General features: G+C 45.7%; 1 protein-coding gene across 1 annotated transcript in view; it reads right to left on the bottom strand.

Annotated features, from left to right (window-relative positions):
* Positions 1-5,674: 5,674 nt before the first annotated feature.
* LOC6538039 (dopamine receptor 2) overlaps positions 5,675-18,952 on the bottom strand; it is a 30,351-nt gene continuing 17,073 nt past the window's right edge. The window contains 3 exon segments of the mRNA XM_039376755.1: positions 5,675-8,245; positions 16,786-16,867; positions 17,178-18,851. Of these exon segments, the coding sequence (XP_039232689.1) occupies positions 7,367-8,245; positions 16,786-16,867; positions 17,178-18,625 (2,409 nt within the window). The 5' untranslated portion in view covers positions 18,626-18,851 and the 3' untranslated portion in view covers positions 5,675-7,366.

Raw genomic sequence — 18,952 nt, 5'->3', positions numbered from 1 at the left:
TTTGTTTTCACGTGTCCTGTCATTTGCGGTGACTTCGTTTTATGGGGTTTCCGTTTGCCTTTTGTATGAGTTCCAACAGTTATTTAGTGAAAATTGTCATTTGTCAAGTTGGGCTCAGCCACGGCCCCGCCCCCAGTAACCCAGAAACCTCAAAATAAGTATATATATTCGTATACGAGCAGGCAAGTAAAAACGAGCTAACTCCCGGCGAACTTTTCTATTGACTGGCAAAAAGTTTTCAACATGCTCAGCTTTTATTAATGCGCTCTCAAGACCTTGCACACACTCTTATTTATCTAAAAATCCCAGCTCCCCCGACCATTTTCCCCCAGATTTTCCCCTGCGAACTTTCCCTTGTTTCCCAACTTTCGCTTTGATTTTACACTCGCTCTTACTGCAAATTGGCTCACGGAAAGTTGCAGACGATTGGAGGGAATGATGGGAGGAGTCAGGATTTTCCCACCCGACTTTTTCCTGCCCCAAATTCGAATTTTTAATTTAGTTTTTTTTTTTTTATTCCGCTTGATTCCAATTTAACGGTCGCGCTTATGTAGAATGCATTTTAATTCATTTAATTGAATTCAATTTGCCGCAAATTGCAAACGAGTCGCGCGCATTTTTGTCGCTCGCGGATTTATTGAAGCATAAAATTTAAGACTTGTAATTTAGTGTGGAAGCGGAGAGTTTACGACCCACCGGGAAAAGGGGGCGTGGCCGCGGGCCAAAGCGACAACTACCAGTGTCAATGTCGATGTTAAGCCCGCGGCTCATCATCCCAGTTGTCCTTGTTGTTGTGTTTTGTTGGCACAGGACATGCTCGGTACGTGTGAATTCCGCTGAAGGACAAACTGCATCAGCGGGGGTTTTCTGGTTTTCAGCTTTTTTTTTTTTTTGCAGCTTTTTTCTCCCGGCCAAACGGCAACGGCAGAGCGGCCCAGCGGTCCGCAAGAGCAGCGCTCGACTCGTGTTTCCCGCTGCCAGGACACGCCCCTCCATTTCCGCCCACCCCCAACCTCCACCCACCGCCTCCCGCTGCGCGAGCCTCCGCCATTTGGCCAACTGAATGAGCCCGTAATTTGTACTTGCATTCATGAACAGCAGCCAGCTCTTCATCTCGCTCTATGCTGCACTTGGAAAAACACTAAGCACTTCAAGGCAAAACAACATCCTTTACAAAATATTTTTAAGTTGGGTTTAATGAGTTGGGGATATATAATTTTCAAAAATAATCCATTATATTGAGAAAATCATCTGACTTCTTAGGTTGTTTTGAGTTTTACACTCCTAAATTGTGGGTTCAATATAAAAACATGGCAAATAGTATCAGAAAATCTAATTAATATTAAAAGATTTAATAGTGGTAATGCACATTTTTTCTTTTCTCATTTTACTCAAATCGCTTTCGTTTCTCCCAGTGCACGGCTGCGTGAGTGCGTGAAGTTATTTAACATATAGTCGCAGCCGAGTGGCGAAAGAATGTGCGAGGCCTTTGGTGGCAATGTGAAGGCCAAAGCACTGGAAGTCGCACTCATTTCTGCCGCCGCTGTCCCGTCGTCAGTCAAGGTCAGCCCAAGGATAACGCAAATTTACGTGCTGCCCTCAAACTTCGACACTTTAGAGGGGCGCCTGTTTCTTCTCCGTAGTGTTGTGTTGCTCCGTGTTCAGCTCTGTTTTTCAGCGATATTTCATCCTTTTGTTTCGCTCCACACTCACACACTAACACACTCACACATGCACATGGCGAGCAAGTTGGGTTCGAGTTGAGCAGAGTCCTTCGTGTGTTTTATTCAGCTTTTTATGCCGCACAAAGGGAAAAGGATGTCCGGGGGGGTGGGGGGCAGGAAATTGCTTGGTTTATGCGCCCCCCGATGTCGCCGATAATCCACTGATGTCATTTGGCCTGCTTCACTGCATATCCTTCGGCTGCTGCCGCCAAGTGAACTTCATATCTCCATCGACAGCCTGAAACTCCCGGCAGATATCATTTTTCCTCTCGGTTCCGTCCGTTTGTTTGTCTTCGGCTGTGGAAATTGTTCACGCATCCGGAATTGGGCAGGGCAAATTCACGCTTCAATTGCATATGCCCCCGTATTGGGCGCCATTAGATATTTAGAACAATGTGTTGCCATCACAGCCGTCAGGACACAGCAGCTCCTGCTCCGGAACAGTAACCCCACCGTTTCGAAAAGGATCTCCCACGCCCGTCAGCAAGTGTGAACCTTTGGCATTGACACGTCGTTGAGGGCTTTTTACAGTTTTCAGACACAGTGGTTAGTCTGCTGGTGAAATGTGTTCAGGGAACTAACAAAACGTATTTATATATTTATATATATATAGTTTAATTTATGATTACAGCTATATAAAGATATAATGTTGCTGCATTAGCTAAGATTTATCATAATATTTCAAATAATATAAAGTATAATAAATATTCCTCAAAATGTAACTATTTCATCATGGTTCCACTGTAAATCTATTTTTCTCGGCGACTGCTCATTTTTTGGCTCCGAAATAACAACGACTTATGTCGAGGACATTGTCATTGCTGCTCACATATATTTATAAAAGTTTAAATATAAACGAACAATGGCAAATTGGCAGAGGACTACTGCCACACCCACTTAGTTAACCGCCCATCGCCTCGCGGATCCCACGAAAATAGCTGTGTGTATTGTGTACAGATATGGAAAATCGAACTTGGGGCATGGAGCACAATGAAGCTGCGCTTGAATTGCCACATCAGGTGGGCCTCTGTATTTTTTCCACATTTTTTTGGGGAAAGGTGCAGAAGGTGCTGTGCTCAGTTCACTGGGCTTGACTTGATGTTTGTTTTATTTCCAGCCGCGCTCTAATGTCGTTTATATTTATACAATTTGGAGACCTTGGCCAAGGCGAGTGCAAGTGCCTATGGTCCCTACTCCCAAAGCATCCACCCCTTAAAAAAACCAAATAGTCCTGAAAGTCGCCGGTTTCTGAATCGCAACACAATGAAAGGGTCGTCCGGTCGCATTTTTACAACAGGAAGGGAATGGCGCCTTTTACGACAAAAGGCAGTCAGCCAGGCAGCCATCCATCTCGTCACTCTCGAGCCGTTTTCCTTGAGTTTTTCCGCCCAGCCCAACAGCCCATCGTTTTCCACCCACTCACTTTTCCGGACGGCGTCCTGCCGCAGTACATCAATTTATTTTGCATTTTTATGCGCTCCGCTTCAGCGGCATTGTTTAGAGCGGCTATATTGATTTCATTAGCGGCTTTTAAGGACCCATAAAGACAGCGGCAGGACACTAATTTCCCCACTGCATATTCAAGAGGACTTTCCCGACCGCTTGCTGCTCGCTGATTGCCGCTTGCCAAAGGATTCGCATTAATAATTCACATTTCGAATGCAATAAATCGCTGTTAGCAGATGTTTTCCCCGTTGCCTGAAAAATTCATAAAATGCTTAAAAAAAGCACTCGCTCGAAAAAAAAACCAGAAAGAAAAATGTAATCAAAGGGCGGGCAACTTTTTACAGCTCTTGGCAAATTTGAACACAACATTGTGACTTTTTAGCCTCTGCGGTTTTCCAATTTCTGATGTGGAGTAAGTGAGTTTTGATTTCATTACGGCGTTCAGTTGTCGCCATGTTTTACATCGATTTTTATGAGAGAAAAATGGCTTGATATATGTATCCTTGCTTTAATATGTGTTTCAGTACATTCGAAATGGTGTTATGCGGAAATGATATTATTATTTAGCCATGTCATGTAAGGTCTTTGTACATATGCGGAGCATCAAAGTTGCATTCCCCAATGCTAGACAATTTTATACGTCTATAATTAAGGGCATTAGAAGTTGGCGGAGCGGAAATGCCAGACAGCGATTTGTAATTACGTGTGTGTGCGAGGCAGTCACATGCCAAAGACACAGCCATAAATAGAATGCGATTCCGGAACATAAGCTACCAGCAATAATCCAAACAACCGGATAAAATTTGCCCCATCTTTGCTTTTCCCACTGGAGACGCGACTTCGACCGACTTTGCCCGGCAACAAAGTCATCAAAACAATGATTGCAATACATATTTGGGGCAACACAATTTCGCCACCATATTCGGTGGCAGGATCTGGGAAGGCAGGACGAAGGACCTCAATGGAGCAGCGAACTCCAGTGGAAATGCCACAAAATACAAACCCGAAACGAAACGTGGGAGACAAACACGCATTTCGGTTCATTAACCAAACCCAACAAAAGGAAGCAAAAAGGACGAGATAGCCAGGATTCGTTGGAATGGGGGAAAACACTAGTAGCAAACGGAAACAAAATTACCAGCGAGCAAATAAAATGTCGTCGAGGGTTTGACGCAGCCTTCAACTCCAGTGATAAGCTGAAAGGGGTCGCAGGGGTGGCTAAAGGGGGAGTGAGGGGGCAAGGACCTGGCTGAAGGATGAGCTCCGGTCGCAGCTTATTGTGTGCAGCTTGCAACGTTTCCTGCTTTTATTAGTTCCGCGCTTATCCACCATTTTGGCAGTCGTTATTCGGCTGATTACGGGCAAGGACACGCTGCATCCACAGCTGCAGATGGCTATATATCTACTATATACAGTACATCTGGATCTGGAGATGGGGGATGGAGGATGGAGATGGAGGATGAAGGTGCAGATGGAGCTGGTGGTGGTGCGTTGATGTGCTGTAACCTCCTTTCTGCATTTTTACAACGCTCGCACAACAAAGTGTTGCGGCAATCGAAGGTGTGGAAGTCGCAGATTGCCAGCTAAAAGTAATCTCATGCACTGAAAAGAACAGTTTAAGCTTATTTCATTGCACAAATAGCTACGTACCTACCCTTTTCCACACCAATCGGTGTTCTTTATACTTACTTTTTCGCTGTGCACTTTATGGCGCTGCACAGCGCTTTGTGCTTTGTATCTGTATCTCCATCTGTGTGGTATCCCTATCTCCATTTGTATCTCTGGCTTCAGCTGTGGGTCATTAGTGCGCTGGAGCTGCGCAGTTTGCCCCGGTTTGTCCGCTGGTTTCTTGTTCATTTTCTCATTAGTGAGTCAATACACGCAGCACGTTTTGTCCCCACATTGTTACGCCGGACACTTGCCCCATGGGATGGGGCCAAGGATGGTATCCTTGTGCGATGCAGGACCCAAGGACCTAAGCTGAGGAAAATGGGAAAAAATCAGACACACATGCGAGTTGCTGCCCCCCAAAGAGTTGTTTAAGATGCGTTGCATCGCACTTTCGCACTTTGCTGACTGCTGACTGCAACTCTTGCAGCTGTCTATCCATCTTGGCCATATCCGTTTTTCCCACCAACCGACTGACTGGCATACTCACCCTGGTGAACCCCTCCGTACCCCCCCGCAAAAGCCCCTTAGGGCAGCAAAGGATTCCGGGGGCCATGATCCGAAAATGTAAAGTGTAAACTTTTTGCCAGTTGTTTGCTGAACTGAACTGAACTGAGCTGGCACTGCACTGCACTGCACTTTGTCTTCCTGCTTGGCTGGCTGGCCATCAGCCATCAGCCAACAGGCATTGCCATCAAGTGTGGCATTCGCAGTCCTGCGAGCAAATCCTTAAACATACCCATCAGTGCCCCTGGTGGACCACAAATCCGCAAATCCGCAAAGATACCCTTAGTGCCCGGGCTGAAATTTAAATAAGACAAAGTCATCGCCGAGAGTTCCGTCTTAGTTGTCGCTTTTTAATCTCCTTGTGTAGTTTGTATATGGTAGTTACAGTATAGTACACTCAATATATAAATCTAGGTTTGCTGTTTGCAGCTTGCAGTTTGCTGTTTGCAGTTGCAGCTTAGCCTAGGATGCGTGGCAATCAATTGAGTTTAACAATCTTGCTCGGAGCTTAAGGATAATGCTTAAGGATAATGCATTTACATGTACACTTAGACTAGACATGCTTGCACACCGACACATCGATACACCGATACACATACACAACGAGGACTCTATGAGCTATGTATGTTATGTCACTTATGCGCTACCATATTCAATATTAATAATTGCCATTTGTTTGGAATTTCTCATTCTCGTTCTGCTTACTTTCTTTCACCCCACTTTGTTTGTTTTTTGAAAACAATGAGCAACATTTTTCCATGGCTTGTTCCTACTCATCCATTAAACTGACGTCTCGCCATTGTTATTAGTTTTTCCCGCACAAAAACCTTCTTGTGCTCGATTTATTTGCCGACCTTGGGGGGGCAAGGCGGGGTGTGGGGCAATCAATCCTAATTGCACACATTAATTATTGCAAAATCGGAATCGAAGGAGCTTAGCCATCATAAGCATACATGCAGTGGTACAGAAATGGATGGGCGAGCCTTTTGAGGGATTAATTCATTAAGCTGCCGCAATCTCCAATCTCCAATCTTCAATCTCAAAACTTTCGACTGTCTGAAGCACAATTGAAATGCACCCTATGCATATTGCTATATTGGATATTGGATATATGTATGTACGTAGTTTGAAGAACGTAATGGAGGATGGGCAGATAATTAGTTAACAATTGCAGTGATTATGATTTTGTACTTGGATCTCCTACGACGGGGAACTGGTCTTGAAGCCTGTTTGTTTGCCTGATTGTTCGAGTCCTTAATTTGGTATAAATTCATATTGCACCCGTAGAATTCTTTTAGTTAATAACGACGACAACAAGCAAAGTTTCGAGTAACAGAAAAGCTAGTTTGAGCGACAGAGGAGTCAAAGTTAAGCTATGTACATATCGCATAGTATCTTCTTGGATTTCAGAGAGAGTCAGGTACTTGGACAGGTTGAAGACGTAGCTTTCAATTGAATTGCTAGTTGTAAGACGTTTTGAGACATTTACAGAACGGAACAAACATCTACATAATGGAAGATCTAAGATATGAGAGCTAACAGTTACACTAATCCCACTATGCAACCACCTCCATCGCCATCGTCAATCCGGTGAATTGGGACCGATATAGGGGGGGTTCACTGTTGCATAGTGTTCTATCACCGATCGATAAGCTAATGAGTGGCTAGGCGAGTCTAGATTGCTATGTACACACTTTGGATGGCTCGACCTCTGGGGTGGCGCAACCCAATGGACACTTCCAAGCCAATTGCAAATCGGTTTGAGCTGCGCTATTGATTTGCTTCAAGGTAAAACTAACACACGCATAACTTTGGTGGCAAATGATTATTTTTCATGGTAGACATTCTTTACTGAAACCTGAAGAGCTGGTAGAATAGAAATAGGGAATAAAAATCCGACTGGCTTAGAAGTGTCCATATCATACCATTCCCATCGAACGCTCCTGATAAACACACCTATGAATATGGTTGAATCTTAGAGCTAATGTATGGGCTTGTTTCCGTGGTGCCGTTTGCTGAGTTTACTTGACCGAGGAGCTGGAGGAACTCGATGCCTCCGCGGGCTGGCTCTCCAGTTGGGGCGTGGTCTCCACCAGAGCGAGTCCGATGCTCTCGCTCTCGCTGTCGCTGACCTCCTCGTCGTCCTCCACGTCTCCCAGCGTAGTTATCTGGCTCTGGACACTCTGGCACTGCTCCAGGATCCTGTGGTGGTTTCTTATCTGGACCTGGTCCTCACCTGCATCTATGAGCGAGGGCGCCGAGGTGGTGTCTGCTCCGCCCACAGAGCTAATGATACCATTCGCAGATCCCAGTGAGGCGTTCGAGCTGCGCAACCGTTTCATGCCCGTCATGGGCATGAAGGACACGTGGTGACCCGACGAGTTGGCGGGTCCCGGGGTCAGGGCCTTGAGACTGGGCGCCAGTGGAGTAGTGGCCCCACTCCCACTGCCACTGCCACTCAAAGTGGGCGGCACCGAGGCGATCGTTAGGGTGGACACCGAGGAAGGACGTCCGCCGACGCCCAAGTGCAGGGAACTGGCCGAGGCAGCCGCCACTGGAGGCGCACTGATGGTGACAATGGTCTTGGCCAGGGCGCTGTTCACCGCCGTGGTGGAGTTGTAGTCGCCGCGCAACTGCATCCCCGAGCTGCGGCGCCGGGAGCGATGGTGGTGACGGTGGAAGCTCTGGCATCTGGTGCAGGATCGCTGCGAGGACGAGGGCGTGGCCGTGCCCGAGGAGTGGTGCTGGTGGTGGGCGGAACGGGATCCGCCGCAGTTGCTGCCACCGCTGCAGGTGCTGCAACTGCTCAGCTGCCGTCACATGAGCGTCCGGTCGATCTGGTTCACCGAGTGGTAGCCGAAGGAGGTGGAGGCGGCCACCATTGCAGCGGCCACGTGACACTGTGAGAAAAAATGGGGGCAGCAAGGGTCGAAAAGCAATGATAATGTGTAAGAATAAATAAATAAAACATAAATTAATGGATTATAATGATGAACAAAGTCAAACAAGAGTGCAGGCACCAAGATATTGAAAGGAAAAGTTGAAGATAATAAACAAATGCCGAAGTAATGCGAATAAAGTTGAAAAGTAAGCAGTAGGAAAAACAAGCAACAATTGAATTCAGTAAAGTTAAAAAACAATACAAAGAGAGAGAGAGAGAGAGGGAGAAAGAGACAGAAAGGGGTAAAAGAGTAGAAAGGCGAGAAAAAGCGTTTAATTAACATTTTGTTGTCTTATTTCGTTTCGAGTGTTTGCATACAATTTGCAGGCAGTGTTTCCGGAAAAGTTCGGGTGTTATTCTCTTCTTTTTTTTGTTTTTTTCTTTTTGTTGTTGTGGAGTGTGGCTGTAAACAAAATTGCCGTTTCAACGCAGCAGCAGCAACAGCAACGGCAACAGCAAAGCAACAAAGTGAAACGACAACAACAACAATGCACAGCCAGAGCAACAATAACAACAACACCAGGTGGGTGGTGGGTGGCGGTAAAAACGAAGAGGGGGGCGGCACAACAACAACAACAACAATACGAATAGAGACGGAAACTGTTGCGGCTTTTCCCGGCAGATTTCCCCTTGATTTCAACCATTTCAACCATTTTTCCCAGGCTTTTCCTCTATTCTTTTTTGGGTGCAGTAAAAGTCAAAGCAAAATGCATGATTGAAAACAGCAAAACAATAAAAGAGGGGGGGTAAACTAGGAAAAGAGCAACAACAAGCAGCCATAGCAACAACAAAAGAGCGGGAAAATGGGCAAAGAAAAGCGGTAGCTGAAATTCCAATTTCTGGTTTTCAGTTTCTCTCTTGTTTTCTTTTTTTTTTTTTTCGTATGTAGGGGCTGAGAATAATAACAGTAACAACAACATTATCAAAAATGTGTGGGTGTGCGTATGTGTGTGTTTTCTGGGGGAATTTCCAAGGGCTTTTCCCGTCCTGCAAGTGCTTTCCTCCTAACCCGATTTCACCTTAAACCAAACCAACAAAAAACCCATCATCTTTGCTTGCCCAATTCAATTACAGGCTCCCAGGCACCTCCGTCTCCTTCCCCTTTAAGTTGCTTAAAATTCGAAAATCTCTCGCCCACTTGCGTACAATTTGCATTGCGTATACGCCGAGTGGTCCGTCGCCCTTCGCAGTGCGGTCGCAATTAGCTTAAATAATTGAAGAGCCTGACCGGATGGCCCGCTTAGCAGACGCCGCAGGCCAACTGGGTAATTTGCAATTTTTATAGCCCCCCGGCGATGTCGAAAATACTCGCACAACAACTGGGATGGCAGATAATCACTTGGGTTAGATTTGCTGCAGATGATCTACTAAATGTGAGTGAAAAGTTAGTAGCTGCCACCCATTTCTAGTCGATGTGATTTAAAGCAGAAAATAAGAAAAAACATTTACACGAATAGTTGTTAATTCCAATATTCGTTGCTGCCCCAACTTCCTACCTTGTTTTAGGAACTAATATCTGCCATCTGCGTTTAAATGCCAGCTTTATAACCGGCTTATCTAGACTTCTCATTACTTTGCGTATTTTTATCATAACACTTTAGTGACTCATTAGGGCTGGTCACCCCGAAAAAGGACCTTTCGTGCGGCTCCGCCAAAAGGTCGTTGGCACCGTGAAGCTCCAAGTGGGCTGTTTCGCGCACGAACTTGTCGCGGCCACGCCCCTTTGGCTAATTTATGGCCAGGCACTCAATAAACCTCTTTTGGGGGTCCTGGGATCCCCGTGGATCCCGACTTGGGCCTGGCTCAAAGTTTCGCCAGAGGCTAAGCTGCGGGGGCACCCAATGCCGCCTGCTTAACGGCGACCTTGTCGGCTGACAGTCACAAAATGCCCGATTGCCAGGACCTCATTTCACGGCTGCCCCCTTTTGTATCCTGGGCATTCTGGGCAGGACATTAAAAGTTACATGGCTGCCTTCGAGAATTCCCACGGACTGAAGCTCGGACTTCCGCTCCAACGACTCTGTCACATAATTATAAACGTTAATTTCACGTTCACAGTCAATTAGGGATAATTGATGTTTGCGCAACATTTGTGGTAAATTACATTTTGATGTTCGTCCTGCCCGAGAAATGAGCCATTATCGACTCCATGTATTCGAAATGTATTTCGGAATGTATATATGTTTAGTAGAAGGCACCCGATTATTGTTCCATTTAGTGTGGCTCAGTACGTTTTGGTGGCATGAAATCGGTTTGATTAATCGGTTAAGCAATTTCGATTTCGAATTCAATTTGGACCGCTTCTCATAAATAGCACAAAGCCTTGGCCAATAATTGATGCAATTAGCAGCGATTATAGCAGCAGCATTTTAGCAAAAGCAGCATTTGCCAGCCGCCACAAGAAGCAAAGTACATTTATTTATCAAGGATTGATTAAAGTACGTGCTATTTCCCGGCAGTTTGCGCTACTCGAAGGCCCCGAAACGAAGCAGCTCCGAGGATGTGGCAGTTGGCCTCCGGCTGGCCAGTGGTTTCCTCTGCAAACAGTCAGAAGCACAAATTCCTGGTTTACAAGCTGCCAAATTTATGCTAAACAGTCTCAGCTGCAAATGTGTGTGTGTGTGTGTGGCTTTTGGATTTGTGTGTGCACAGGCTGGCATTTTCAATCAAAACATCTTGTTGCGCTCAAGTGCACAGGGAGAAATCAACACCAGCTTGTAAGTACTAAAATACTGATTATGATCTCAGCAATCGTGTTTTAGAAATACAAAATTTGTTTCAAATTTATAATGAATGGAATGTTTAGTCCAATTTTACAAAGATTTTCTTAAAGCGAGTGGATTGATTATCAGTAGTAATTACGTAAACGATACTTGACTTTATGACATTTAAATGTCGCAATGAGATGCAACAAGTGTAATAATTTTCGTAAAACGATCTCTGGTTGACCTTTTCTGTGATTTTTCCCCACGTGCACGCCCACCAAAGAAGCCAGTCGATGTCGAAATGGGATGCAAATTGGCCCTGGCGGCCAGAATGCGCTTATGTGTATGTGTTTGTGCATGGGTGGGCTTATGGGCTGGTGGGGATCCTTTACGGCTCATTAGGACACCGAGTGGGCGGTCAAGGGTGTGCGCAAATGTCAGTCGGCCCACAGACGACAGTCGGCGATTAATCGGCGTGTTGAGGTTGCATGTGCAAGTGTGGGCGGTGGTGGCATTAAAGTTGAATGGAACTCGTGTAAAGTTAATTTTTAAGTGCCGAAATGGGACTGTCGACTACCCAGTGCCACACAGACAGCTGCAACTTGCGACTGACCGCAATGTGCTTGAGGTGGCACAAAGATGGCCACCAGGGTGGCAGGCAAGTGCCGGACTTTTGAGGACGGAAATCGAGTCCTTTCGGTCAGGCACCTAACCACACATCTGCCATATCCTCATTTGAGCAAAGCCATTTCCACTTGCTGTAGAGCGGGCAAATTGCGGCTGCCGGAAGTCGCCTCATTTGTCGGCCAAAGGGCAGGTCCTTCCTGAGCAAAGGATTTGCCATAAATTATACAAATCGCAAGCAGTTAGCAAGGACAAAAGTGTCTAGTATATATTTACCAGCTAGAACCTGTTTGTTAAGTTTGCTTTAATCTTTGAAATTAGCCTTTTTACAACGGCTCCTCTTCGCTATCTTTTTCTTCTTCAATTCTGGGCCAATCTCCTTGCTGCCCATTTTCCACAGCTCCCTGGTGAGTCATAACCCACTTTTAGTTAAATTAAAGATTTTTGATACAAGTTTCTATTAAATTAAGTGCATTCTTGTTGATTTATATACGGCATTTAGTGTTCTGGGCGAACGCTTGGCAACCGACAGGCAAACTTATAAAGTGCACAATCTAAATCCTTTGACAATTAATTCGCTTTTCTTGTTGTGCGAACCAGTAAGCTTTAAATCCTGTGATGTTTTATTGATAAACTGTACTGAATGCCATGAAATGCCTGCGTTTTTCAAGTATTATTTTAAGTAATCCGCCCATTGCACGGAATTAAGGAACACTAAGTTTGAATGCTTCAAGTGTCGACTCAGTCGTGCTCGAAACTTCGCATCCGCGTTCTTTGAATTGGCAGTGGAAGCACTCGGCAAATAAATTGGCATGCTCTTGGGTGTAATTGATATGATGACAGACACATCGCAAAAGAAAACCCCCGAAATCCAAAGGAGCGGATGCGGAAAGGCATTCGCATCCGCATCAGCATCAGCATCCTTATCCCTACACCCACACAACTACACCCGCACAACCACCAAGGCCAGACACATATTGGCTGTTGATTGCTGTAAATAACATTTTCATCAATACAATTACATGTGGTGTGTGCGAGTGTGCGAGTGTAGAGAGTGCGGGTTGTGTTCGCTTGTCGGCGGGCGAAAATTGAGTTGGAAATTTTTAAGTGCAAAAAATGTTTATGGTTCACTTGATAACACTTCTCAAGTATCGGTTGTGCGTGACTCCTTTAAGGGTTTTTCTGCCCTTCGGTGGGGAAAATGCGGAAACCTGACTCAGTTGCTACGCAGAGAAGGTCAAGATTCCTGGCCGGTAAGTATTGATCCAAAAAAATAAACAACAAACTGAAAATGTGAAACCCTTCCCTTCTGGTCATAAATTGCAGGCCGAAAAATGGGCAAAAATTGTAATTTCTATTTTTGAGCACAGGAATTTAGGGAAAATTTGTTTCGAATTTTTGAATATTGGCCGAAAATTGTTTTTCAGTTTTTTTGCGTAAATAATTACCAGTATTTTTATCACAGCATTCGAAATATCGGTCCAAATATGGAATGCCATACCTCGTTGAGTTCGTAATTAAATTTCCAATGGAACTGTGTTTTCGAAAAAAAATCTTTTTTTTTGGGCCATTTCTTTCAAGTTTTGATGATGATTTTTGAATATTGGCCGAAAATCGTTTTTCTGGTTTTTGCGACTATAAATATCAGTATTTTGATCAGAACATTCGAAATATTGATCCGTATATGGAATGTCATACCTCGTTGAGTTCGTAATTAAATTTCCAATCAAATCTCAATCTCAATCTGGTTTTTGCGACTATAAATATGTATTTTCAATCGGAGTATTCCCCATAACTTTGCCAAAAATGGCCGCACAGCTAAAATAAAGACTGTTTTGTGCTGCTAATAAACATAGCTAATAATGTCTATCCCTACTTTTTCGATATTTGAAAAAAAAAATTTTGACAAATTTTTGAATTTTTGATATGGGGTACCATCATCAAAATTTGCGAAAAATGGACAAAAATTAGCATTTCAAAGTATGTACATGGATCGATAGGGAATTTTGTTACGAATTCAACGAGGTATGGCATTCCACTTTTGGACAACTACTTTTACTGCTATCGAAAAAAAACGGATTATTTTTTATCAAAAAATCGAAAAACACTATTTTTTGTAAAAAAACGGATATTTTCAATCGGCGTTTTCCCCATAACTTGGCCAAAAATGGACGCACAGCTAAAATAAAGACTGTTTTGTGCTGCTAATTAACATATCCAACTATGTCTATCCCAAGTTTTTTGATTTTCGAAAAAAAAAATTTTGACAAATTTTTGAATTTTTGATAAGGGGTACCATCATCAAAATTTGCGAAAAATGGACAAAAATTAGCATTTCAAAGTATGTACATGGATCGATAGGGAATTTTGTTACGAATTCAACGAGGTATGGCATTCCACTTTTGGACAACTTTTTCCACTGCTATAAAAAAAAAAAGATTATTTTTTATCAAAAAAATAAAAAAAAATTTTTTTTGCCAAATACGTGATATTTTTAATCGGGGTTTCCGCCATAAATTGGCCAAAAAATGTGGCTGAGCTAAAATGAAGACCGTGAAGACCGGCTAAAACTCCACACACATTTCAGGCAAATAGTCCTTTTAACTGAACCTTTTTGAATAAGCTTTTTATCTAATTAGTTGTTTAAGGCAATTAGCTAAAAAGTCTTGCAACAATAAGTGTCAACAGTGAAAATCATATAAAAGATCTTAAATTTTTCCATAGATTTTCAGTGCCCATGTTTTTCCGCCACAAGTGCCCGTGTCTGTTAAAGCCGATCCAGTCTATATTTAGGCCTTTTCATCTGCTTTCCCGAGTCACATAAACCACTTTTTCCTCTGCCACAAACGAGTATAAAAAGATCAACAAACATTTTATGAGTGAGCTGGGCTGGTGTTTCGGTTTTTCGGTTTTTCTTGTTTCGTCATTGTGTACACTGGGAAAATCTTTTGTGAGGGGCGACAGCAACAGTAGCGACAACATCAACAGGAGCGGGAAAATGAAGAGCAAAAACAGCAACAGGAAACGGTGACAAAAACGTTGAAAGGACATTGTGTGCTGCAAGTGTGCAAGAGTGTGTGTGTGTGTGTATGTGAGTGTGTGTGAGTGCCCAGAGACTTTGTGGAAACTTTCGATTTTTCTTTTCTTGGTTTGTGCTCTTTTCATTTTCATTCAGCTTGTCTGCAACAACACTCAAAAAACAACATCATCAAACAGAGAAGGGCTCAGGTGTTGGTGCCCAGGGACTTTTTTGCGTGGGTGGACATATATTTGTTAGTGTCCCTGTGTGTGTGCTCTTTTGAGTGTGTGTGTGTGTGTGTGTCAATAAGGGTGCAACACATTCAACAGGTGCTTGAATCAGAGTCTGTTTTCGCATCGTGTGCTTTTGCAGCAAGGTAAGCAAATCAAGAAAACATACATAAGAGGGTGTTCCCGAAATCTCCAGAGTCCTTGCAACGTACGAGCTTAAAAGGATGCACATAAATATGATTGCATGACTATCCTCGCGTAAACTAATTTTTCGTAGCATACTTTGCAGCGCCAAAAAGTCTCTGGAGATTTCGAGAACACACCAGAGTGAAACGGAAACAAGGACACAAACAACAATGCCATGGCCGAGTCAACAAACAGGAGTGAGTGAGACAGCGCAGCCACAGACAGAGATGGCAACAGTAACAGATGCAGAAACCGAAGAACGCAGACAGGATGCTCGTGCTTATACCCCAGTTCTTTATGTGGGTGCCTTTCAAAAGACAACAGGACACACAGACAGAAAACAGAAGACAGAAAGAGAATCGCAGGACACAGAGACAGAGTCACAGCTCGCTTACCTTGCCATTGACTTACGGACAAATGGAGGGCGCAAGGGGGCGCTAGGGGGCGTGGCACGGCGCCTTAATCATTGTCAACTAAATCTACGCTAAACTATATGTAAGTCTGCTCGCAGGAGTTGTGTCGCACGTGCTGAATGCCGTGCAGCGAGCAGGTCGAGTAGCAGCGCCGCGTCGCGAATCTCTGCAAAATCAAGAACGCCGCCGGAATCACAATCAGCTCGATACGCCAGACATGGCAATACTATATGCTGTCTATGGATTGGGTGTGAGATGGGGAGCCGTGGGGAAACCGTGATGACTTTAATGCTGTCGTGACATGAGCTATTTTGGGACAGGCCTCCACTTTCGAAACTGACACTTTAAGCGTTTCTGATAGGTCGCCAAATTACTTGCCAAACAGTCGAACTTGCGCAGTTTATTAAACAAAAAGTTGGCAATTATAAAGTTATTCGTCCACAGATGGTATTGAATTTAAAAAAAATAACTTGAACAGTTTGCTTATCACTCATACGCCATGCTTTCTTTGCTTAGTTAAACAAGTATTGACGTAGTAAGAACTCCTTTAACATTACAAATTATTGAGCACTTTTCCTTATACTGAACTTCAAACAAGTTCGACTGTAATGACGGAAGTAAGCCCGTGACTTTGGTGTAATTACTTAGGGGTCCTATTGACAGTGAGTCCTTGGAGGACGACAATGGATCTCTCCGTCGGCAAACAACAGTGGGTGCAACGCTTCTATGGTCTTATTCAACCCACGGCAACGCACTCAGGTGCAGCCAAAGTTGCCAAACATTAGAAAATTATTCATTAAAATCACGCAGAGGGTCGAGGGTCGAGGGTCGACAGGTTGAGTGATGCGCCCCGGATGATTTATGCAGGATTCGGGGTGTGGGGATGGTGGCGCTGGGTGAGGATGAATCTGCTGCGGATGTCAGGAAGTTTTCATGGCTGCCTGCCATGTGTGAACGGAAGTCGTGGCCAGAATCGTGTGGGTGGTGGGTACGAGGGGTAAATGTCAGTTATATTTTTTTGCATATTCATTAAATTTGTAAATTAATTTCGCCGTTCGTTGAGTTTCGTTTTTGGAGCATACGAAAGTGGAGCGCGTAATTCATTAAAGCGGTCTTCGTCAACCAGTTTTTGTTTGGCCGCCAAAACAGTGGATGCAACAACAACAGTCAGCCGAGGAGAAAATGCGGAAAACCGCCAAGTTTCCAAGTTTCCCAGTTACCCAGACCGTAAAAAACGATGAAGAGAATCGAATCGAATTGAGTTGAATCGCCTGGCGGAGGATGAGAACGACAGTGGATGAAGTGGGTCGTGGAACACTCACCTGCGACTTGGAACGCATCGTGGGCTGGTACTTGCGGCGAATCTTGCGAGGACAGCACATGCACAGCAGACGCACAAAGGCCCTGGAAGAGAAGCCGGTTAGGATCGGGGCCAGCCGTGGGGTTAAGCTTGGCATTCGAAAGCCACAAAAACGCAGCCCAAATAAAAATAGCACACAAAACGAGTACTTCTCAGTGGTTTCGAGGGTCCTCTGCCAAAGGTAAACGGAAAATAAATATCTTCGTTCTAGCTAAAAACATATAAGCTTCCATACGAATAGTAAAAGATAAGCTTAATCCTTGTGCGAACTCCTTTGGCATAAAAATTGAAAAATAAGATGCTGCGTTTTGTGGAACTGAATGCCTCGCTTCATGGACAACTACGGATCCTCACCTGCGAAAGTCCCTGCTCCAGCAGGCGTAGATCACAGGATTCATGCAGGAGTTGATCCAGCCGAGCCAGGTGACGATGGCCGAGACGATCTCCTCGTGCTCGATGCACTCGATGCAGAACCCGGACAGCAGATTGACCACGAAGAAGGGCAGCCAGCAGATGATGAACACGCCCATCACGATGCCCAGCGTCTTGGCCGCCTTCTTCTCCTTGGCGAACTTGGCCAGTTTCCTGGACAGCGAGAAGTTCTTGCCCATGTGCCGATGGCGGGCCAGTCCGTTGTTATGCAGTGCGGATAGTGGCTCATCATCCGGCTCCTCTGGCGTGGAGGTCGTCGTGCCACCGCCGTGATTGTGATGATGGTGATGCGAATGGGAGTGCGAGTGGCTCAATGATCCGCCGCCACCGCCGCCTGCTCCTCCGCCACCTCCACCGCCGGAAACCTGATTTTGCTGATCCCGCGTGGTGCCGCCCCGATGAATGCGCAATGTGAGCTGCAGTTCACCGGAGGCCATGAGCACCTGCTTGGTGCCAATCTTTAGAGATCTCGTTTGGATCACGGCTGCCCTGTAGATGCGACAGTAGGTGAACACCATCACCAGCAGCGGCAGGTAGAAGGATATCGTCGACGAGAAGACCAGGTAGCCCAGGTGCTCGGTGAAGGTGCACTTGTAGGCGGGCATCTCGCCATCCCTTGCCGCCCGCCACCACACGATGGCCGGAAAGCTAATGGCACTGGAGCAGATCCAGACGGCGGCTATCAGTCCGGCGGCCCGCTTGACCGTCATCCTCATCGGATAGCTGAAGGGATCCGTGATGGCCCAGTAGCGGTCCAGTGAGATCACGCACAGATTCAGTATGGAGGCGGTGCTGAAGAGCACGTCCAAAGACCGCCAAATGTCGCACCAGTCCGTGCCGAAGAACCACGTGTTCTCCAGCACCTCGTAGAGCGCCGAGAAGGGCATGACCACCAGACCCACCAGGCAGTCGGCCACCGCCAGGCTGGTGATGAAGTAGTTGGTCGCCGTGTGCAAGTACCGCTCCCGGATGACGGCCAGTATGACCAGGGAGTTGCCGAAAACGGTGGCAAAGGAGAACAGGAAGAGGAAGGCCAGCAGACCCACGCGGTCGTTGGGCAGGGCCTCCAGGAACTCGGATAGATCGGGTTCCGGCGTGGTGGTGCTACCACCTCCTGTTCCCACCAAGCCCGGACTCAAGGTGGTGCTGGTGGCGGAGGTGGTGGCGTTCAGGACGAGCTCCGTGCTCGTGGGCAACCCATTGAAGTAGAAGTAGACGTCCTCGGAGATGTTGTAGCTGCCGAAGAACGACGGCGAGGGCGAGCGGGTCTGCGTCTGATTGAGCCCATCCACCCGGAGGAGCGCCAGGAGGGGTGCGCCGGCTCCTTCCGCTCCTTCCGCTTCCGGCGACGAACCATTGTCCTCCACCATTGCAACTCAGTGCTGTGTCGCTGCAGCTGACGCGAGTCCCTGTTCCAGTTCGAGTTGCTGTTGCTGTTTCTGTTGCTGTTGGTGTTCCTGTTCCTGTTCCAATTTCCCTGGCAGTTGCTGCTCCTGGTCCTTCGGTTGCTCCTGCTGCTGCAGTCCGCGGCTGCCAGCCAAATTAATGAAGCGCATTTTCATGTCCTTCAGCAGGACTCGCCGCCGGGCTGCCAAGCTGTCGACAAAAAAGACAGAGAGGCTGGTGAACACAATGCAATCAGGACAAACTTAAGATAAACTGTTGGTTTTACACTTTTTATGGAGCGGCAAATTTAT

The sequence above is a fragment of the Drosophila yakuba genome, chromosome 3R (assembly GCF_016746365.2).
Source record: "Drosophila yakuba strain Tai18E2 chromosome 3R, Prin_Dyak_Tai18E2_2.1, whole genome shotgun sequence".
Taxonomy (NCBI): domain Eukaryota; kingdom Metazoa; phylum Arthropoda; class Insecta; order Diptera; family Drosophilidae; genus Drosophila; species Drosophila yakuba.
The sequence above is the reverse complement of the archived record's forward strand: the minus strand, read 5'-3'. Positions and strand labels throughout refer to the sequence as shown.